We start from the raw sequence: 24,160 nt of genomic DNA, 5'->3' as shown, positions 1-24,160 counted from the left end.
CTTAATGGTTTCACACACAACTCTGAAAAAATATATCTGTGAAGCTACTGTACACATCCCTGACGGGGATGTGTCCAGTGTATCCTGGTGGAGATACAACTCATAAAATCCAAAATATACAAGATGTTTTTAAAACTATTAGTTATTGTTATTTACTTAGGTGCAAATTATATAACTAGTAACATCAAAGTTCCACTCCTGCAGGTTAAAGTGATATTTACTGTATAAATTGTGGTTTATTTGGTTTTGACCAGTTTTATTTTTTCCACCATAAGGCTAAATATACACTCATAGCTCTGGGCTCAAAAGTGTGGTCCAGAATTGTAGAAATCATCTGTGCATGTGATGGAGGAATGCACAGTGCATGTAGGGGGCGTGGTCTCAGTAGCCCTGCAGTAAACAGTGTGCTATGTGAGCATGTAATGGCATAGATATTCAACTGTACTGCATGATATCTGGTTCTTTTAGTCAGGATTATGCTAAAATATTATTTTACATAACTATATTTAATTTCCCTAATAAGAACATACCTTCAGTTTAGTAAATTCCCGGTTTATTCCCGTTAATTCACCTTAATTCCCGTTAATTCCCATGGAAAGTTTCCAAGTTTGAAAATTCCCGGAATCTTGCAACCCTATGTCTAACACAAGACATCAAAAGGCACAAATATGTATATATAAACAATATAGAACACATTTTCAGTGTGATAATGTTAACTGATCCTATACAATACAATAACAAGAATATGAAGCCTGTTCACTGAGGAACAGAAATGAATTTGAAGCCAGACAGAAAAAAATCATCCAGAGAATGCAGACAGAAACAATGCCTTTTTTGTGTATCTTGGGTATGGTCATACACTTCTCAACCATGGATAAAGTGCTAAAATGATAGGAATTAGGAGTATTTATTTTCTTAAAAACCTAGATTATCTATGTACCACAAATAACATGGTGATGATTCTATTGAGAAAAGCAGAGGTAAAGGCACCGTGAGGAGTCTGTGTGCTTCAGACACTTCTCCCCATGTGTTTACTTCTTAAGGAAAAAAATATCACACCATACAGTAGGTGGAAGTGAGCATGTGATGATCTGTGCTGCCTGGTTGGCCAATCAAACACAATCTTGTCTCTAAAGAGTGGGGAATGTATAAAGGTCCTGTTCATTCAACACAACAATTTCAACATGGTTACATCTCCAGCGTTTGCTTTCTGTCTGACATGTTTGTTCATGGGAAAAATAGGTGAGTTGCATTTTTATAAAATCAGTTTTGTTTTAATGTAGTCAGTCCTTATGGAAGAACTAGTATTACTGATTATGATTTCATTTCTGTCACATTAAATTAATTGTGTATTTACTTTGTCTCTAATTTCACTTCAGCTCAAGTGGCTAATTTGATGCAGTCCACAACTGTCCATCAGGAGAGTGGCTTTATATCAGCTACTGTTGGCGACAACCTGATTTTGAAATGTTTCTTTACCAGTGATGCTGCAAGGTATTATTGGTATAAGCAAACAATGGGACAGAAGCCAAGGTCCATCTCTATCACCTCTAAGTTTGATAAAAATGGCACTTTTTATGATGAATTCAAGAACGATCCACGCTTCACGTTAGAAACTAACATCGGTAGGAATCATTTAATGATCTCAGATTTACACATTTCTGACTCAGCTACTTACTACTGCGCAAGTGGTTATTCATTGGTGTTAGAATTTGCAAAGGGAACTACTGTCAATGTAAAGGGTTCAGGTTTGAACACCCAAACTTGGGTTCATCAGTCGACGTCTGAAAGCATCCAGCCAGGAGGCTCTGTGACTCTGAACTGTGTGTCTGTACATGCTGGGACCTGTGATGATGGAGAACACAGTGTTTACTGGTTCAAATACTCTGAAGAATCTCATCCAGGACTCATTTACACACATGGAGGCAGGAATGATCAGTGTCAGAGGAACACCAGCACCCAGACAAACACTTGTGTCTACAATTTACCGATAAAGAGTCTGAATCTTTCTCATGCTGGGACCTACTACTGTGCTGTCGCCTCATGTGGACAGATACTGTTTGGAAATGGGACCAAGCTGGATGTTGAGCGTAAGTACTTTTTAAAAATCAGATAAATAGTGTCAGTAAACACATTTTTTCCATGAAGAGAGAAGACAAAATTAAACAGTTCAAAAAGTAGAAAAGTAAAATGTATCCTAATGTCTTGATTTGCAGATGTCTCTTTTGTCTTGGTGTATTTCTTGAGTGGAGCTTTGGCAATCACCATCATCCTATGTGTTATACTCGCAATCTTGGCATTTAAGATAGGCAAAAGACCCAACTGCCAATGTACAGGTAATTGATATTGTTAATTGATTGTTTGAATTCCCTGAACCTGGCTTCGGAGTAAAATAACCTTTTCTGTTTCACAACCAGAGTGTCAAGCAAGAGTTTCAGCTGCCTCCACAAGTACAGAGGTGAATATTATCTCTTTAGCTGAACTTTTAATAGTACAAACAATGAATTGTCTTGTTAAAGAACCACATTGTGAAAAACTTTATATATGTTGTCAACAGGGTTACCAAGATGCAGACAGCCTCCATTATGCTGCTTTAAGTGTAAACGGGGCAAACAGACGAAGAAAACAGGACCAAACCTTCAGTGAATGCGTGTACTCCAGTGTAAAGCAGTACAATTAGCGTAAATGTTGATGTTTCATTTGTACTTTATGAGTAAAATGATATTTTATTAGTGCTTCAGTGTAATGCAGCCACAGACCCTCTACTCTTTTTATTGTTTGTCTGGTTGGAGGATCACAATGGAAATATATCTTTTTGTCTTTTGTCCTCAAAGGTTTTAGCCAAATAATGTTTGTGAGTTTGGTGTAATCAATGCAGAAAATAAACCTTACTTTGACATTAAGATAGTATAGGTGTGTGTGAGTATTCAATACCCCTGGCTTCATCATGCGTGAATAGCTGCTGTCCCCAGTTGTAATACAGAAAGCCTGACCTCACCACGGTACGAGTGTTTGGCCACTTCGGCTAGAAAAGGGGGATATGGCCGTGATTAAAAGATGAATAAATAAATTGCATTTGATTATAGATGGAGACAAGCTAGAGTGCTTATCTTATGACATATCTACTAAATAAATTACTTGAGTAACGAGTGTAAGGAAGTAAGTGAAGGAAAAATGAAAAAAAAAACTTCTTTTTCTGACTTCCTCTATTTTACATGGTGTTAGCCCACCACATCCAGGTGTAATCAATCAAATGAAGACAATACGGTTATAGCAGTGGCCAAATCTGTCTCTAATCTTGTTGAAAATGTCTATAGATGACTCATTTAGGATGGTTGGCAGATAACTGCAGGAAGTTTCATCATCGTCTGTTAAATAAAGGTGTGTTCAGTTCTTTTTCATTTTTATCTGAGGAAAAGAATCTGTGAAAATAGTATGATCTGCTGAAATAGTATATCAGTCATGTCCATGTAAAATAGAAGCAGTCTTTTTTGTGTATGCTGACATACATGCATGAACTAAGTGAATAGTTGCAAAGGTAGTAAGAACAGTAGTAGTTTTAGTGCATGATGTACTGTGTGTCTATAGTATGAAAGGTCTCAGCATTAACACAACTGACCACAGAAAATAATAAGGCCAAGGATGCATTGTCTAATCGGAATCTCCTGCTGTAGCTTAAAGGACAAGTTCATACTTTTTCAAGTCTGTATTAAAGCTCCTCACTGTAATCACTCCTCCTGTTCATCCTGGCTATAGAAGATCCCCTTCTAATGCAGTAAGGACTCTGGATTTTGGACCACACCACTGACATTGTCACGGTTTTTATACTGATCTTCAAAATTTGAATTTACAAATGTCCATGTCAGGTGTAATATACAAAGAATGGAAATGTAATGACCCCTCTTTCATTCAGTGACTTAATTTGAAAACCAGATCTAGTAGATTAAGTCAGTTGCTATTACACTACCAGATAATCATTGTGTTGTCATTTCCCACTGTGTACTGTGTCCTACTGTTCATAACATGTAGCCACCGTTTGATTAGTTACTATTTAAAATCCAGAGAAGTGTTTGTGTTTGACTGTATTTCCCATAAATGTCATTGTCATTGTGCCTCAATGAGTCATACTAACTTTGCACTCACTAGCGTCATCATAGGGATTCATGACACAAGGCCTCACGCAAAACAACATATATCAGGTACTGTATTGGTGCTTTATGTGAGTAACGCTGATGTACCACGCACCATGCTACTACATGACTGTATATTCGGCTGTATCTGAGTGCACAGCAGCACTCACTGCATACATAGTAGTATAGAGTATAGCAGTGCAGGTAATTGGTGACACACTTTCCCCTCAGGACTTAATGTAACTATATTACGAGAACAAAAAACTCAACAAGTATACTAGACTCAACTATACTCATGCCACTGACACTGTACAGACTGGCTGCCTGTTCATATACTAGAGTCAAGGAGCATTTGCAAGTCTGTCAGCTTGTTAGCCAATGGATATTTTGCTGTGACAGACTTTGGAGATCCTCTCTGCTGCTGCAGCTTGACTGATAGGATAGCTAGACTACATTAGTGCCTTTTAATAACTGCATTTTGACTGAAATGTCTTTATTTTCTCCAGGTCACTCATGATAAAACTTGGAGTCTGTATTTTCCTTTATGAACTGTGAAAATCACACACATGTAACATCAACACAATTATCACTGATGTAATAAAGTCATCAAAAGCATACATAAAATTTGCGAAGGATAATGAAACCAATGTATTTACTACCGTTTGACACACACACACACACACACACATACACACACTGGTTAGAGTGACCTGCATTATACTGGCCTGAGAAATCACTATACTACTGGTACACCTGGTACCAGAAAACTCAAAATACTCAATACATTTAGAAGTCCATACTTGAGTGTACTAAAACACTCACATTTACCAATAGTAATAGGGAGCGACATCCAGGACCATTTTCACACTAGTTTGTTTACATCTAAGGCTATGGATGACTCAGTGTCTGTTCATGCTGGAGAGATAGTGACACAGTACATGAAATAAAATGGTTCATGCTTGCAAGTTTCCAAGTTGCAGAGATAAAATGGTAAGATACACACTGCAGTGTTTCCCTTATAATTGTAATTGTATGGGCCTTGCAGGCTACCAGGACAACGAGAATCCCTGCAAGGCCGAATCTATATATATATAGTTGTAAAACACCAAAAGTAACGCCAAATATCCATTCATTTAGAAACTTTTGGGAGACTCTGTGCAACGCTGTTCCAAAATGTGCATCGGTCTCTGTGTGTGCCAGTGAAACTCTTGGTAGCGTAGCACCTTTAATGCTCAAAGCATAGTGAGTGTGCAGTCAAGAGAGAGAGAGAGAGAGAGAGAGAGAGAGAGGGAGAGGGAGAGGGAGGGAGGGAGGGAGTGACAGTGAGGCTGCAGCTACCATCAGAGATTAGGCAGAGCATACAGAGAGCTTGAGAGTGTGTTAGACATACTACAAAATTGTAATTATTGCAATATAGGATTGATAATATACTATATGTTTAGTATTTTATTTGATAAGCGTGAGCACTGATATGCAAAAATGAACTAAATGGGTTTTTATCAAATTTCATGTACATTGATTTTCTTGATGACCAAAGTGCCTTTCTGCCTATGTTCTTTTTTTCCCCTGTTGTATGTCCTTTCTAGGCCAGGTTGGAATGTTTTGTAGAGTGCTTGGAGTGGTTGCAAGAAAGTGCTGGCTACAGTTCACCAATCAAAGTGAAACAACTCATAACTGTCCTGTTAATAGTTCATGCAAATATCCTTGGATTTAGTTTTTCCAAGTTTTCTTCCAGTCTAACCGTGGTGAAAATCAGCTTCATACATGTAAACAAACCGATGTGTTAAGATGAATATGTAGGGTGGTTCAGTTAGCCAGCAAGCTCCCGCATAAGTACTTCCCTATGCAGTTTTCCATAATACTGCTCCAGCTATCCAGTGTCTGTGGTTACTTTTGTTCAGACCCAGAAACAAATGTTTTACAAAAAAAATCATGTTTATTTGGAATGATGTAAGAGGATCAGCAGTGCCAAGACGGCCACATTTATGGGAAAAACAGTACTACTTAACACTTATTTAACAAAGATTCAAGCCTGTACAGTACATTGTGTTCTGTCACATGTTTGTGCTGAATATTTAATTTCTAGTCATTTTAAATTAAATGCCAAGATGGGGAGGATTTTTCATGTTTATATCATCATATGAACACAGTCAAGTAACAAACTTCACATTATAGTTCGCACTTAACATGTGGTCATGTTTCCTTAGTAGGACACGCAGTACAGTATGACTTCAGGTTGGCCAATCAAATGCAGTCTTGTTTCTAAAGAGTGAAGAAAAGATCAGTGCTGTTTTCATTTCACACAGCAAGTTGAACATGATGACATCTCCAGTGTTTGCTCTCTATCTCACATGTCTGTTTGTGGGCGAAATGGGTGAGTTTTGTTATTATGCCTCCAATTTCTATATTTAATCATGTAATTATTACTTCTCATATAAATTATTGTAGTGTTTGAATTTACTGATTACACTGACTATGAAATTAAGTTAACAAAAAATTGCTTAATGTCTTTTATTTCATTTCAGCTCAGACAACTGCTCTAAAATTCACTTCATCTGCTGGTCAAGAAAGGGGTTTTATATCAGCTAATGTTGGTGACAGTGTAACTTTACTATGTTCCCGTGAAGATTATGCTGCAACAAGGGTTTACTGGTATAAGCAAACGCTGGCACAGAAACCAAGGCTCATCTCCACTTTGAATACTTTTGACACAAATAGCACTTTTTATGATGAATTCAAGAATAATCGACGTTTCACACTGGAGACTGATAATGAAAATAATCACTTGACGATCACAGAGTTGCAGATTTCAGACTCAGCTACTTACTACTGTGTTAGATACTATTTATACAAGTTAATATTTTCAGAGAACATTATTGTCAATGTAAAGGGTTCAGGTTTGAACATCCAAGCTTTGGTGCATCAGTCGGCTTCTGAGAGCATCCAGCCAGGAGGCTCTGTGACTCTGAACTGTACAGTACACACTGGGACCTGTGATGATGGAGAACACAGTGTTTACTGGTTCAAAAACTCTGAAGAATCTCATCCAGGACTCATTTATAAACATGGAGGCAGGAATGATCAGTGTAAGAGCAACACCAACACACAAACACACACCTGTGTCTACAACTTGCCGATGAAGAGTCTGAATCTTTCTCATGCTGGGACCTACTACTGTGCTGTCGCCTCATGTGGACAGATACTGTTTGGAAACGGGACCAAACTGGATGTTTGCAGTGAGTAACTTTTTACCAGATGTTTCATCTGATAAAGACATGATTACCAGCTAATTGAACTTAACATCAAAATAGAGATAAATCAGAGAGTTGTGTAATATCTCATTATATGTGACTATCTACAGATGAGGTAGACTCTCTTGTCTTGGTGTATTTCTTGAGTGGAGCTTTGGCGTTCACCACCATCCTCAGTGTTTTACTGGCTTTCTCAGTGTACAAGACAAAGAGAAAAGGCCAATCTACAGGTAACTGTTCATATCTGACAGCATGTATTCACTGAACATGGGTTTTGAAAATAATAATTTTTTCTGTTTTCACAACCAGAGTCTCAAGCAACATGTTCAGCTCCCTTGGAGATAAATGGCGAGGTAAAACTTATTTTTAATGATTGAATTAGTATCTAAATAAATCTTTTACACAGCCATCTATTATTAAGGAGTTTATTTTATTTTATTATTTTATTTGTCAGGATCCATACTATTATCAACTTTACATATTTTGTTATCAGGGTCACCAAGACACAGACAACATGCATTATGCTGCTTTAAGTGTGAAGCTGCCCAACAGATCAAGAAGAGTGAAGAACAACTCCAACAATGAATGTGTGTACTCCAGTGTAAAGTAGTAGAACTACATGTTACATTTCTGCTTTTTAATTAAGTTTTTTTTTCCTTTCGTTTTCAAAGTATAATGTAGTATAAGTTGATCATAAGTTGTGTTCTAAAGTCAAAAAGTCTCTTTATGTGAGGTTAGTTCATGTGCACTTTTAAAAAACATGTCTTTGTTGCTTTTGTCAGAAGCAGAATTTCTTATATAACAAAAAACGTGTAATATTTAGCATGAGACAATTTTTAATATATGTGAATAAATTGAATTTGAACTAGTACATGTATTATATCGCCTCAAATGAATTGATGCACACAAATGGTTGGCTTTGTCTTGGACTTGATTATTTTACATGTAATATTTTTTAACTACATAAGTGTTTTTATACATATATTTTATATCATTAATGATCAAATTATAAATAATATATGTTAGTTAAGGAAAACTTTGATCATGATATATTATGTGTGGGTGTGAGTTCAGTGCCTGGCAGCATTTACTGCAGTTTCATCATAAAAGTTCTGCTGGTGTTATCATGTTAATCAGAAAAAACATGTGATGAAGTCAGTTACAATATTCACAATACTGCCATCATTGAATACGGTTGTCATGACAGGATGTACTTGGTCAGCAATGTTTATGCATGTGGTACATGTTAAAGTAACATCCACATGGATGCCATGCTCAGAGTATCACAAACAATGCACACACACCTGGCTGTCCACATGATGTTACAGAAAATGTGATTAATCAGACCAGGCCTCTTTCTTCCATTGCTCCATGGTTCAGTTCTGATGCCCACATGCCCATCGTAGTTGCTTTCAGCAATGAACAGGGGTCAGTATGGGCCCCATATGCAGCAAGCTGTTATTAACTGTGTGTTCTGACATCTGTCTACCATAGCTGACATGAACCTGAGCAATTTGTGAGACAGTAGCTTCTCTGAGGGATTGGACCAGATGGGCTAGTCTTCCCTTCCCACCAGAAGTATATTTTTCCATCACTGACTGAATTTTTCAGCAGTGACGAAAAAATCAAAAAGCTGTTACCCTAAGTTACACTATTGTAACTTTAAGTAATTCACACCCCTGTCCAGTTGGTGGTGAGTTTCATTTCTTCAAATGGCCAAATAGATGTGATGTTGTTGATAAAAAAAGGTGAAAAAAGAGGGACTGTGGTGGAGCATGAAGGACAAATAACTGATAAATTTTATCAGCCAGTGGCAGCTAATGTTACAGAGCAAGTGGCAGCAAGGAAGTCAGGAGGGAGTCCTGGGTTCAGTGGGAGAGAAGGTGGCAAAATGTTCTGCAGCATCTTGTCCAAGGTTGTACGATGATGCAGAAATCAGCACTGAATGATAACAAAAGTAGCCACAGACACATCAAACCTTCACAGGTGGTCAACCAAAGCATGGCAATGGTAAAGCATTTGAAGGAAAGGAGGCTACCTATGACGAGGTTTAAAAAAACACAGCTTGAGGTTGTGTTACATATGGCAAATGCAAACAACTATATCCTAACCTAAGAAACCTCTTACAGTCTGCCAGGTGTCAAAACCTGAACACTGCATATATGTACACCCACAACAACACTGTAAGTCAGATGGAGGAAGTGATAGCTTGGTTGGGCGACTTGGTCTTGATTGGTCTGTTAGCTGAGGATATTAGAAAGTACCTCAAAGCATACACATTCACTGCATTAAGTCACCGGTTGACTGATGTCTTGGCCATGGTAACCACGTGAACCGCACGTTCCAAAATAAGATGATAACATATCCACCATCCAATCTGACGAGAACATGAACCTTGCTAGACTAGAAGACTTGATGAATGGGCTAGTTGAGGCAGAGACACAATTCAATGAAGTTTTACAAGACTGAAAGTACTGTGGCATGACACTTATGCATTCAGATGCTCAGAGCTTTTCATTTTTGTGCACAGAGTACATCTCAGCTTTTTGAAAGTTATATACTTTAAAATGTGTATCTGTTGTCCTCATGAATTTTTAACTACATCTAGCAATTCATCTGTTTCTACTGTACTGCAACAAATGTTTAAATCATATTCAAACCTGTCCACTGTGTTCTGCCACGTTTGTACCGGATATTACATTTTTAGTGATTTCTAATTTAATGCCAAAATGGAGAGCTGTTCGATTTTTAATATTTATGTCGTCGTGTGAATATAGTCAAGAAACAAACTTGCTTTGCAAGTATGGAAAGTTATTAGATCGCAGTTAACATGTGGTCATGTTTCCTTAGTTGAACATGCAGCATGAATTCAGGCTGGCCAATCAAATGCAGTCTTGTCTCTGAAGAGACAAGAAAAGAAAGAAGAAGAAGAAAATTTCAGTGCTGTTCTCATTTGACACAGCAAGTTGAACATGATGACATCTCCAGTGTTTGTTCTCTATCTCACATGTCTGTTCATGGGGAAAATGGGTGAGTTGCATGTTTGTGATTTCAACTTTTTTCTTTTAGAGTGTTTGCTTTTCAAATATTTACTGATAACATTGAATTTTATCACATTCTATTAACTATATATTTGCTTTGTCTCTTATTTAATTTCAGCTCAGCTGACTGATCTGAAATCCTCCTCATCTGTTCATCAAGACAGTGGTTTTATATCACGTAATGTTGGTGACAACGTAACGCTGCAATGTTCTGTTAAAGGTGATGATGCTGGGAAGCTTTACTGGTATAAGCACAGTCTGGGACAGAAACCAAGGCTCATCTCCACTTTCTATGAGTTTGAGAGTAATGATAATGAATTCAAGAACAATCTGCGCTTCAAACTGGACACTGGAGATGGTAAAAATCACTTGACGATTAAAAACGTGTACATTTCAGACTCAGCTACTTACTACTGTGTTAGTTGTAATTTTAACACCTTAACGTTTCTGGAGGTCACTACTCTCAATGTAAAGGGTTCAGGTTTAAACATCCAAGCTTTGGTGCATCAGTCGGCATCTGAGAGCATCCAGCCAGGAGGCTCTGTGACTCTGAACTGTACAGTACACACTGGGACCTGTGGTGATGGAGAACACAGTGTTTACTGGTTCAAACACTCTGAAGAATCTCATCCAGGACTCATTTACACACATGGAGGCAGGAATGATCAGTGTGAGAGGAACACCAACACACAAACACACACCTGTGTCTACAACTTGCCGATGAAGAGTCTGAATCTTTCTCATGCTGGGACCTACTACTGTGCTGTCGCCTCATGTGGACAGATACTGTTTGGAGACGGGACCAAGCTGGATGTTGACAGTAAGTAACTTTCCAGTAGACGTTGTTACATCTGATAAAGACATGATTACTCTCAAAATGAACTCAACTTCAAAATAGAGAGAGTTGTGTCATATCTCATTATATGTGACTCTCTACAGATGAGGTAGACTGTTTTGTCTTGGTGTATTTCTTGAGTGGAGCTTTGGCGTTCACCACCATCCTCAGTGTTTTACTGGCTTTCTCAATGTACAAGATGAACAAGAGCAACAGTGGCCAATTTACAGGTAACTGTTTAAATTTGACAGCATGTATTCACTGAACATGGCTTTGAGTGTAATAACATTTGATGTGTTTCACAATCAGAGTCTCAAGCAAGAAATTCAACTTCCTCTACAGGTGCAAAGGTAAATCCTTTTTAATATATTGATTTTTGACATGTCTTAGAATAATATCCTAATGTACTGATATGTATTTTGTTACCAGGGTTACAAAGACACAGACAACCTGTATTATTGTGCTTTAAGTGAGAACCTGACCAACAGACGAAGACAGAAGGACCAAATTTGGAGTGAATGTGTGTACTACAGCGTAAAGCAGTAGAACTGGACATGTTTTATTTGAAATTTGTGCAAAAGACATTATATAACAGTGTCTCTTTGGATGTGTAACATGGATTTAGTTGAGAGTTTGAAAGAAATATGTTTTTATAGCTTCTTAAATGTCTTTTAAATACTTAGGTAATTTTAGTATTTTTTGAGTATTGTTTTTTTTCCAGTGTGATCTGAAGCAGAATATCTGTATAACTTTGTTCTTTGCAAATAAACAGTGTGTTACTTCTTTACATAATCTCTGAATATAATGATTTTTGTGTCTTTACCAGTAAATGGTTTAATCTATACTGTGGGTTTTCAGGATCAAGATTATATTGGACTTTTTTGTTTAATCTGCATCTCGATGTATTAGTTTGTCATGTATATGTTTTTGTATTATGTGTACATTTTGTGTTAATGATCAAATAAACATTTAAATTTGGAAGACTTTAACCATGAGACAATATGTGTGTGCGGGTGTGTGTTCAATCCAGATGTAATCATTTGTTCTGGGACTACAAAGTAAAGTGTCACAAGAAGTTTTCTTCCAATGATCTGAAGCTCTTTTCAGTGTTACTGTGTTAAACTAATATCGTTAAGAGTGTGTGTGAATACCTGCCTTCCAGTAGGTCATTGACTGAATTTTTTTAGCAGTGAAGGAAAGTTCTAAAAGCCACGTGTGATTTTGACAGACTAAAGGGAGGGTGATCTATTGTAACTTTAAGTAATTCACACCCCTGTCCGGTTGGTGGTCTGTGGACGTATTCATTAGCTATTATCTACTATTGTCTCATCATTTGTCTCACATGCATGTTCTCTTTGTCTAGGTAGCTTTAGTCATTGCTACATACAATTGCAAACATGTCACGAAAGCTGAATGTTGAAAGTGTCTTCAAAAGGTCAAATAGTTGTGATAATGTTGAAAAAAAAACATTAGCTGCAGCTGGCTGATAAACTTTATCAGTCAGCTGCAGCTAATGTTACGGACTAGCAAGTGGCAGCAAGGAAGTCAGGAGGGAGTTCTGGGTTCAGTGGGAAAAGGTGGCAAAATGTTTTGTGACATCTGCAGTAAAGCTAACATGAGTAGCAGAGGGCGCATGTCGATGCAGAAATTAGAAATGAATGATCACAAATGTAGCCATACTGTAGATGCATAGAAGATTCACAGTGGTCAACCAAATATACATACCTTTTACAGTCTGCTGAGTGTCCAAATCTGAACAGCGCTCAAATGTACACCCACCACAACACTTTCAGTCAGATGGAGGAGGTCATAGCAATGACCATAACCAGCACTTAAGGCCCATTTATGCTCAACGTACGTACGAAAATGTATCCATCCTTTTCAAATGATGTTACCGCCACTGCTCATATACTTCCATGCGTCCTTTACATTGACATGGATGTTAACCAATACATCCACCAAGGGGCAGCACAGAGTCAAAAGTTTATGACAACAACAAACTCAAAAACAAACATGGTGACTGTGGAGGAGATATTGATAATGTTCCCCTTGCATAACAGACAAAAACGATATGTTTAAAGTTTTCTAACCAACTCGCACAAACTTTCCTCAAACTTTCCACCATTGTTATTTCTTCTTCGTGTCTCACTCGTGCTACGTATCGAGTAGTGACAGCAACACTGCCCCCCCCCCCCCAAGGTTTCCGGTGGTGCTGCTCCGTTTGGTCCATATCCGTAAACTTTATGGAAACGTGCAGAAATACGGACGAAATGAACGCAGAGAACGGACAGAAGGCTTCGTCCATATCTGAATGCGTATTTAACATTGAGCATAAATGGGCCTTATGAATGACTTCATCACCGACAGCAGACACATCGGGGTAATAGTAGATGAAACTACTAATATCACAGTTGAGGAAATGCTGATCACATACCTGACACATGAGCAGAGAGGGGAGCTTGAAACTGTGTTCATTGGAAATCATGTAATACCCTCTAAAACTGCAGAATGACTCACAGTAAAAATAATAGATGTGTTATCATGTCGTAGTGTAGCTGTGGGTCTGGTAGTTGTGCTGGGAAGTGATGGAGTGAATCTGATGGTGGCTTAAAAAGCCAGCACAACAGCTGCATTAGAATGACTGTGCACAGAACAACACTGGCTGCCTGTGATGGCTCCAAGGCTGTGTGTGAAATAAGTGCATATATCACCACTATTAATAACATACACACATAAACCAAGAATTCCTCCAGTCTAACCTGGGATTTCCACCGGGTCAGTCAGTGGCGTGAAACGGCTGCGCCACGGTTTAGCTCCGTCCTCTGCCGTGTGTCAACTCATAGCGCGTCACGGCAGCAGAGCGGAGCATGCTCTGGATGAGATATCTGCCTTTTAAAATGAAGTTGCACTGTTAATACAGTAATTGTAGCCCAATCAAATCCGAATGAGTGCATTTAGTCTACCGTAATTACTGTAGTAGCAGCACAGCTAATTGACCAGATTTTTTTAATTTGCAAAAATTCACTTGATTTGGTAATTTTTTCGTTTATACCATGTGCCAGTAGGCTACGTAGATAAATAGTGTCTTTATCTGTCTGTTGCTGAAATACGATCAGGAGGCTGCACGGGTTGTTTTATTTTGAAAGACCAACGTTTTATTGTGCCGATTCTGTGTCTGACTTCCTGTCTGGTGCAATTTGCTCTGTTGAACTTGACGCGATTTAGAAGCAGCTCCATCAAAATTAGAAATGCTGCGGATTGATGGCACTGTGGAGCGGAGGGCTGCTGCTGAGGCCCTGCTGAGACGTTCCGTGGCGCCCGGTGGAAACACTCTCATTGATTTAAGTGGCAGCAATCGGCTCCGGTGACCGCAGCACAGCCATTCCGCACTGCTGACGGACCTGGTGGAAAATAAAATACTGCCTGTCACTGAAGCTAGAAGTTAAGGGCACATATGCCAACGGGGTTGCTATATATTGGAGGAAGAGGAAGCTGCGAGAGACTTGCTGCTAGCTAAGAGTATTACAAAGCATATGGGCCTCATTGCTTACCTCGACAGGGTATAAATGCATCTTGCTACCTCGGTGCTGACAGCACATTGATGAGCAAGGGCTTGGTGCTTTGCAGTGCGTCTGTGACCACTATGGGTTTATTTGCGCACAGTGACAGCTCTGATGAAGAGTTTTTGGGACTCGAATAAGCACACAGTGTACACATAGTAGGTACACACTGTATTTAATATGTAAAGGTACTGTGTTCTTTTAAAAGGTTTAATTGAAACTCAGCCTAACCCAATCTGGTCAGAGTTATTATACTGGTCCAGTTCAGTTAAGCAAATAATTACCAGACCATTAACCATTAATCCGACACACTATTTCAGGTGTAATATGTGTGTTTTAATTGTGTTTATAATAAAAGTAAATTGAAAAGTTTTGCAGCAGAAACATATGTGTTTATACATAGTAACTGGTGCATTCAAATAAACCAGTCTTTAATAGAAAAGTGTTTTCTCCCAGCATGAGAACCCCAAAATAGACTGCAACTTATACACTGGTGCGACTTATACACCAGTTTTTACTATTGCCAAGATGGGTAGCAGTACGTTTATAAAAAACAGCTCTGTCATCATGTGAATGTAGTCAAGAAACAAACTTATCTGCAAAGTTATAGATCGCAGTTAACATGTGGTCATGTTTCCTTAGTACAACACATGGTATGACTTCAAGTTGGCCAATCAAATGCAGTCTTGTCTCTGAAGTGTGAAGATATGATCAGTGCTGGTCTCATTTGACACGGCAAGTTGAACACGATGACATCTCCAGTGTTTGTTCTCTATCTCACATGTCTGTTTGTGGGGAAAATGGGTGAGTTCTGTTTAGGTGATTCTAACTTTTATCTACTAGAGTGTTTGCTTTTCAAATATTTACTGATTACACTGAATTCTATTTCTTTCAATTAAATATACATTTTAACTATACTTTGTCTCTCATTCCACTTTAGCTCAGCTGACTGATCTGAAATCCTCCTCATCTGTTCATCAAGACAGTGGTTTTATATCAGCTAATGTTGGTGACAGTGTAACTTTGCGATGTTCTGACACACGTAATATTGTGGCAGAGCTTTACTGGTATAAGCAAACTCTGGGACAGAAACCAAGGCTCATCTCCTTCTTCTATAAGTATGACAAGAATAGCACTTTTTATAATGAATTCAAGAACAATCCACGCTTCACACTGGACACTGGAAACAGTAAAAATCACTTGACGATCTCACATTTGCGCATTTCAGACTCAGCTACTTACTACTGTGTTAGTTCTTATTTTAAAATTTTACTATTTTTGGAGGCCACAACGCTTAATGTAAAGGGTTCAGGTTTAAACATCCAAGCTTCGGTGCATCAGTCAGCATCTGAGAGCATCCAGCCAGGAGGCTCTGTGACTCTGAACTGTACAGTACACACTGGGACCTGTGATGATGGAGAACACAGTGTTTACTGGTTCAAAAACTCTGAAGACTCTCATCCAGGACTCATTTACACACATGGAGGCAGGAATGATCAGTGTGAGAGGAACACCAACACACAAACACACATGTGTCTACAACTTGCCGATGAAGAGTCTGAATCTTTCTCATGCTGGGACCTACTACTGTGCTGTCGCCTCATGTGGACAGATACTGTTTGGAGATGGGACCAAGCTGGATGTTGACAGTAAGTAACTTTCCAGTAGACATTGTTTCATCTGATAAAGACATGACTACTCTCAAAATTAACTCAACTTCAAAATAGAGAGAGTTGTGTCATATCTCATTATATGTGACTCTCTGCAGATGAGGTAGACTGCTTTGTCTTGGTGTATTTCTTGAGTGGAGCTTTGGCGTTCACCATCCTCAGTGTTTTACTGGCTTTCTCAATGTACAAGATGAACAAGAGCAACAGTGGCCAATTTACAGGTAACTGTTTAAATTTGACAGCATGTATTCACTGAACATAGCTTTTGAATGTAATAACATTTTATGTGTTTCACAATCAGAGTCTCAAGCAAGAAATTCAACTTCCTCTACAGGTGCAAAGGTGAATCCTTTTTAATATATTGATTTTTGACATGTCTTAGAATAATATCCTAATGTACTGATATGTATTTTGTTACCAGGGTTACAAAGACACAGACAACCTGTATTATTGTGCTTTAAGTGAAAACCTGACCAACAGACGAAGACAGAAGGACCAAATCTGGAGTGAATGTGTGTACTACAGTGTAAAGCAGTAGAACTGGACATGTTTCATTTGAAATTTGTGCAAATGACATTATATAGCAGTGTCTCTTTGGATGTGTAACATGGATTTAGTTGAGAGTTTGAAAGAAATATATGTTTTTTATAGCTTCTTAAATGTCTTTTAAATACTTAGGTAATTTTAGTATTTTTTGAGTATTGTTTTTTACCAGTCTGATCTGAAGCAGAATATCTGTATAACTTTGTTCTTTGCAAATAAACAGTGTGTTACTTCTTTACATAATCTCTGAATATAATGATTTTTGTGTCTTTACCAGTAAATGGTTTAATCTATACGGCAAAATGTATTCGTGGGTTTTCAGGATCAAGATTATATTGGACTTTTTTGTTTAATCCGCATTTGATTAATTAGTTTGTCATGCATGTATGTTTTTGTATTATGTGTACATTTTGTGTTAATGATCAAATAAACATATAGATTTGGAAGACTTTAACCATGAGACAATACGTGCGTGTGGGTGTGTGTTCAATCCAGATATAGTCATTTGTTCTGGGACTATAAAGTAAAGTGTCACAAGAAGTTTTCTTCCAATGATCTGAAGCTCTTTTCAGTGTTACTGTGTTAAACTAATGTCGATAAGAGTGTTTGTGTTCCAGTAGGTCATGAACTGAATTTTTTTTAGCAGTGAAGGAAAATTCTAAAAGCCATCTGTGATTTTGACAGACTAAAGTGAGGGTGATCTATTGTAACTTTAAGTAATTCACACCCCTGTCCTGTTGGTGGTCTGTGTATTCATTAGCTATTATCTACTATTGTCTCATCTATTGTCTCACATGCATGTTCTCTTTGTCTAGGTGGCTTTAGTTATTGCTACGTACAATTGCAAACATGTCACGAAAGCTGATTGTTTAAAGTTTCTTCAAATGGTCAAATACTTGTCATAATGTTGAAAAGAGTGGGAGTCATGTGGTGGAGGATGGACAAACAACAGGCAATACAACTGATAAAGTTTATCAGCCAACTGCAGCTAATGTTACAGGCTAGCAAGTGGCAGCAAGGAAGTCAGGAGTGAGTTCTGGGTTCAGTGGGAGGGAAGGTGGCAAAATGTTTTGTGACATCTGCAGTAAAGCTAAGACGAGTAACAGAGGGCGAATGTCGATGCAGAAATGAGAAGTGAATGATCACAAAAGTAGCCATAGATGCACAGAAGCTTCACAGTGGTCAACCAAATATACATACCTTTTACAGTCTGCTGAGTGTCCAAATCTGAACAGCGCTCAAATGTACACCCACCATAACACTTTCAGTCAGATGGAGGAGGTGATAGCAATGACCAGCACTTAAGGCCCATTTATGCTCAACGTACGTACGACAATGTATCCGTCCTTTTCAACCGATCTTACCGCCACTGCTCACATACTTCCATGTGTCCTTTACATTGGCATGGATGTTAACCAATACATCCACCAGGGGGCAGCACAGAGTCAAACGTTTATAACAACAACAAACTCAAAAACAAACATGGTGACTGTGGAGGAGATATTGATAATGTTCCTCTTGCACAAAAGACAAACGATATGTTTAAAGTTTCTAACCAACTTGCACAACCTTTCCTCAAAAAGTTCCACCATTGTTATTTGTTCTTCGTGTCTCACTCATGCTACATATCGAGTAGTGACAGCAACACTGCCCCCATGGTTTTCGGTGGTACTGCTCCGTTTGGTCCGTATCCGTAAGCTTTATGGAAATGTGCAGAAATACGGACGAAATGAACGCAGAGCACGGACAGAAGGCTTCGTCCGTATCTGAATGTGTATTTAATGTTGAGCATAAATGTGCCTTATGAATGACTTCATCACCAAATGCAGACACATCAGGGTAATAGTAGATGAAACTACTAATATCACAGTTGAGGAAATACTGATCACATACCTGACACATGAGCAGAGAGGGGAGCTTGAAACTGTGTTCATTGGAAATCATGTAATACCCTCTAAAACTGCAGGATGCATCACAGTAAAAATAATAGATGTGTTATCATGTCGTGGTGTAGCTGTGGCTCTGGTAGTTGCGCTGGGAAGTGATGGAGCGAATGTGATGGTGCCTTAAAAGGCCAGCACAACAGCTGCATTAGAATGACTGTGCACAGAACAACACTGGCTGCCTGTGATTCCTCCAAGGCTGTGTGTGAAATAAGTGCATATGTCACCACTGTTAATAACATACACACATACACCAAGAATTCCCCCAGTCTAACCTGGAATTTCCACCGGGTCTGTCAGTGGTATGAAACAGCTGCGACACGGTTTAGCTCCGTCCTCTGCCCTGTGTCAACTCACACCAGGTCCATCACGGCAGGAGAACGGAGCATGCTCTGGATGAGATACCTGCCTTTTAAAATGAAGTTACACTGTTAATACAGTAATTGCGGCAGCCCAATCAAATCCAAACGAGTGCCTTTAGGCTACCATAATTACTGTAGTAGCAGCACAACTAAATGGCCTGATTTTGTCAACTAAAATGTAGTTGATTTGGTAATTTTCTTAGATTTTTGTGTTTATACCATGTGCCAGTAGGCCACGTAGATGAATAGTTTCTTTATCTGTCTGTTTTAATTGTGTTTGTTGCTGAAATACGATCGGGAGGCTGCACAGGTTGTTTTATTTTGAAAGACTTAACACACCAAATAAAAGAACTCCAAAGTGAAATAGAGGAACACAACCTGCTGACCCTAAAACAACCACCGGCTGACTGTCACTGAAGCCAGAAGTTAAGGACATATATGCCAACAGGGTTGCTCTGCTGGTGGAGTTGGAGGAAGAGGAAGCTGCGAGAGACTGCCTGGTAGCTAAGAGTATTAGAAAGCACCTCAAGAAATACTCATTCCCTGCCTTAACTCACCTGCTGACTGATGTAATGGTGGTGGTGAACCACACAAACCTCATGTTCAATCCAACTTGCCATTAACATGAATCTTCCTAGTGTTGAGTACATGATGAATGGGCCAGGTGTGGCAGACAAAATTGAGGTTTTACAATACAGCAACTACTGTGGCATTATGCCCATGCACACAGGCATGAAGACCTTTTCAGTTGTGCACAGAGTTCATCACAGAGCTAACCAAATCTATCAGAAAAAAGACTCCCTTCTGAGCATATGGACCTCATCGCTGACCTCAACAGCATTATCAATGCATCTCATCTATCCGAGTGCTGATAGCGCATTGAGGAACGATGAGCTGGATGCTTTGCAGTGGTCACAGAGGGTGCAGCTGTACCACTGGTAATTCCAGTCTCCAGTGTGGCAGCAGAGTGCAGATACAGCCTTCAGAACAAAATTAAAACGGTCAGGAGAAGTCCTCTGTCCGAAACAAAGACTGGTGAAAATTGCCTCAGCAGCAGTCTCCCTTACTTAGTTTGGTTATGCACAAGTGAGCACCCAGTTTACATCCATGCAGAACAGGAGGAAGGTTTGAGTTCAGGCTCCGCTACAGAAAGTCAGGATACTTTCAGTTAATTTTTTGAATGGTTTGTTCATATTTTAATCATAATTGTATAATTTTGTGATATTACGTTGTTCATATTTCCCTGTTCAGGCACAATGGAGTTTTAGTGGCCTCCACTGCCCAGTCATCTAGCCATCATAATTTGGCCCTCATCAAAGATTCTTACACTGGCCCATTTTTCTTGCTTCAACATCAAAAGATAAAGAAAAATAACTTTTTAATTTTTTTTTTTTAAAATAACGTTTTTTAGTAGGATATAAGGGTTTCCTTATAAACCCAAACTTATTATATCAACTCTGAAAGATAAAACTCTGAAAGGAAAAGAAAAACTCATTTTACCAGTCCAGTAAAATGGAGCTGGATAGAATTCACTGTGACACTCAAAGCATCAAACAAACACATCAGAAAAACATTAACATCTGTTAAATAACAGTGCTTACATGGGACAATCTAGTTAGATCATTTAAATTATTGCTTGTAGTTATTTGTATGTGGGTTTTTGAAAGTTATATACTGTAAAATGTGTATCTGTTGTCCTCATGAATTTCTAACTACATCTAGCAACTAATCTGTACCATGCTGTGTTTCTAGTGTATTGCAACAAGTGTTTAAAACATATTCAAACCTGTCCACTGTGTTCTGCCACGTTTGTACCGGATATTTAATTTTTTGTGATTTTTAATGTAATGCCAAGATAGAGAGCAGTTAGGTTTTTTAATATTTATGTTGTCAGGTCAATACAGTCAAGAAACAAACTTGCTTTGCAAGTATGGAAAGTTATAGATCGCAGTTAACATGTGGTCATGTTTCCTTAGTTGAACATGTAGTATGACTTCAGGCTGGCCAATCAAATGCAGTCTTGTCTCTGAAGAGTGAAGAAAATTTCAGTGCTGTTCTCATTTGACACAGCAAGTTGAACATGATGACATCTCCAGTGTTTGTTCTCTATCTCACATGTCTGTTCATGGGGAAAATGGGTGAGTTGCATGTTTGTGATTTCAACTTTTTTCTTTTAGAGTAGTTGCTTTTCAAATATTTACTGATAACATTGAGTTTTATCACATTCTATTAACTATATATTTGCTTTGTCTCTTATTTAATTTCAGCTCAGCTGACTGATGTGAAATCCTCCTCATCTGTTCATCAAGACAGTGGTTTTATATCACGTAATGTTGGTGACAACGTAACGCTGCAATGTTCTGTTAAAGGTGATGATGCTGGGAAGCTTTACTGGTATAAGCGAAGTCTGGGACAGAAACCAAGGCTCATCTCCACCTTCTATGAGTTTGAGAGTAATGATAATGAATTCAAGAACAATCTGCGCTTCACACTGGACACTGGAGATGGTAAAAATCACTTGACGATTAAAAACGTGTACATTTCAGACTCAGCTACTTACTACTGTGTTAGTTGTAATTTTAACACCTTAACGTTTCTGGAGGTCACTACTCTCGATGTAAAGGGTTCAGGTTTGAACATCCAAGCTTTGGTGCATCAGTCAGCATCTGAGAGCATCCAGCCAGGAGGCTCTGTGACTCTGAACTGTACAGTACACACTGGGACCTGTGATGATGGAGAACACAGTGTTTACTGGTTCAAAAACTCGTCAGAATCTCATCCAGGACTCATTTACACACATGGAGGCAGGAATGATCAGTGTGAGAGGAACACCAGCACACAAACACAAACATGTGTCTATAAGTTGCCAATGAAGAGTCTGAATCTTTCTCATGCTGGGACCTACTACTGTGCTGTCGCCTCATGTGGACAGATACTGTTTGGAAACGGGACCAAGCTGGACGTTGGCAGTAAGTAACTTTCTGTCAGAGGTTGTTATATCTGATAAAGTCATGATTACTCACTAATTGAAGTTAACATCAAAATAGAGATAAATCAGAGAGTTGTGTAATATCTCATTACATGTGACTCTCTACAGACTCTCTTGTCTTGGTGTATTTCTTGAGTGGAGCTTTGGCGTTCACCACCATCCTCAGTGTTTTACTGGCTTTCTCAATGTATAAGATGAAGAGAAAAGGCCAAACTAAAGGTAATATTTATATATTTACACCTGTTATTTCAAAGTTTCCATTCAATGAATATGAATTTTGAATACAATTACTTTCTCTGTTTTCACAACCAGAGTCTCAAGCAACATGTCCAGCTCCCTCTGTGACAAATGGCGAGGTAAAACTGATTTTGATGGTTGAATTAGTATTTAAATAAATATTTTACACAGCCATGTATTACTGAGGACTTTTCTGAACTGATTGTTTTCATGTTTTTTGGGATCCACATTGTTATCAACTTTTACATATGTTGTTAGCAGGGTCACCAAGACACAGACAACCTGCATTATGCTGCTTTAAGTGTGAAGCTGCCCAACAGATCAAGAAGAGTGAAGAACAACTCCAACAATGAATGTGTGTACTCCAGTGTAAAGTAGTACAATTACATGTTACATTTCTGCTTTTTAAGTAAGATCTTTTTTCGTTTTGATTTTCAAAACAAAATGTATTTTAATTTTAATTTTTACAAGTTAATCTTGAGATAAACATCTTTTTATATCTTTGTTGTGTTCTGCAGTCAAAAGATAAGATCTCTTTTTAGGTGAGGTTAGTTCATGTGCACATTTAGCAAATGTCTCTTTGTTGCTTTTGTCTGTTGTTTTAAGCAGACTTTCTTATATTACAAAAAAAAATGTATTCAACATACTGAGACCATTTTTAATATATGTGAATAAATTGAATTTGAATAGTTCATGTATTATATCGGCTCAAATGAATTAATGCACACAAATGGTGGGCTTTGTCTTGGACTTGATTATTTTACATGTAATATTTTGTAGCTATATAAATGGAAACGTATTGCTTCCATGCCAGAAAAATAAAAATGCTTCAGTATCACGTTATAACTTGAAACATATCACGTTATAACGTGAAACTTATGACTGTGAAAGTCATAGTTGTGTGGAGAGGGGCACACCTACCCTCGCTCATCTGTTTTCCTTCAGCTGTTAGAAGTAAGGCTCTATCTACGGTTAAAAAATGCTATGGCCATTTCACCCTACCATGAAGGCTAAGGAGTGCACCCTTAAAGGAGTCACACCACAACCTGTGTGCTCCTTAACATGTGTTGGTGTTTGTGAACTATGGTGGCTCCTCCTATGTCAGATCAATGAATGAAGGACCCTACCATAAGAGGGTCAGACTCATTCTTCCTTCTGTAAGCTGGATGAATGAGTCTGACCCTCCGTATACAGCCCCATGCATTTTAAAATCCCTTTCAGTGTAAACATATTTATCACTGTATCACCCATTGCGCTCAGTAACAGCAGGATCTCGTCATGTCTCAATCCAAGCATGAAGTACACTTAATATGTAAATGAGCCACATCCCTATCCGTTCTCCGCACACCGAAGCAAATACGCTTCCATATATATAAGTGTTTTGTTTTTTTTAACAAACATTTTATATCATTAATGATCAAATAATAAATTACATATGTTTATTATGGAACACTTTGACTTTTATTTGTGGGTGTGAGTTCAGTACCTGGCAGCATTAACTGCAGCTTCATCATACAAGCCCTGCTGGTGTTATCATGTGAACCAGAAAAAGCATGTGACCAAATCAGGTTGTCATGACAGGGTGTACTTGACCTGCAA

General features: G+C 38.4%; 3 protein-coding genes and 2 pseudogenes across 3 annotated transcripts; all 5 read left to right on the top strand.

Moving 5' to 3' along the window:
• Window positions 1–1,184: 1,184 nt before the first annotated feature.
• LOC128383431 (uncharacterized) lies at window positions 1,185–2,680 on the top strand. Its single transcript, XM_053343056.1, has 5 exons — window positions 1,185–1,242; window positions 1,380–2,090; window positions 2,217–2,336; window positions 2,418–2,458; window positions 2,558–2,680. The coding sequence occupies exons 1-5, from the start codon at window positions 1,185–1,187 to the stop codon at window positions 2,678–2,680; spliced, it is 1,053 nt and encodes a 350-aa protein (XP_053199031.1).
• Window positions 2,681–6,446: 3,766 nt separating this feature from the next.
• LOC128383854 (uncharacterized) lies at window positions 6,447–7,991 on the top strand. Its single transcript, XM_053343442.1, has 5 exons — window positions 6,447–6,504; window positions 6,656–7,366; window positions 7,492–7,611; window positions 7,691–7,734; window positions 7,875–7,991. The coding sequence occupies exons 1-5, from the start codon at window positions 6,447–6,449 to the stop codon at window positions 7,989–7,991; spliced, it is 1,050 nt and encodes a 349-aa protein (XP_053199417.1).
• Window positions 7,992–10,353: 2,362 nt separating this feature from the next.
• LOC128383994 (uncharacterized) lies at window positions 10,354–11,803 on the top strand. Its single transcript, XM_053343572.1, has 4 exons — window positions 10,354–10,411; window positions 10,541–11,242; window positions 11,362–11,487; window positions 11,685–11,803. Exons 1-4 carry the CDS (start codon window positions 10,354–10,356, stop codon window positions 11,801–11,803), a joined length of 1,005 nt encoding a protein of 334 aa, XP_053199547.1.
• Window positions 11,804–15,566: 3,763 nt separating this feature from the next.
• LOC128383879 (uncharacterized) lies at window positions 15,567–17,025 on the top strand (annotated as a pseudogene).
• Window positions 17,026–21,415: 4,390 nt separating this feature from the next.
• Window positions 21,416–22,939, top strand: LOC128383369 (uncharacterized; annotated as a pseudogene).
• Window positions 22,940–24,160: the final 1,221 nt, after the last annotated feature.

Source organism: Scomber japonicus, chromosome 22, assembly GCF_027409825.1.
Source record: "Scomber japonicus isolate fScoJap1 chromosome 22, fScoJap1.pri, whole genome shotgun sequence".
NCBI lineage: Eukaryota > Metazoa > Chordata > Actinopteri > Scombriformes > Scombridae > Scomber > Scomber japonicus.
Note: the sequence above shows the minus strand (reverse complement) of the source record. Positions and strands in the feature narration are given on the sequence as shown.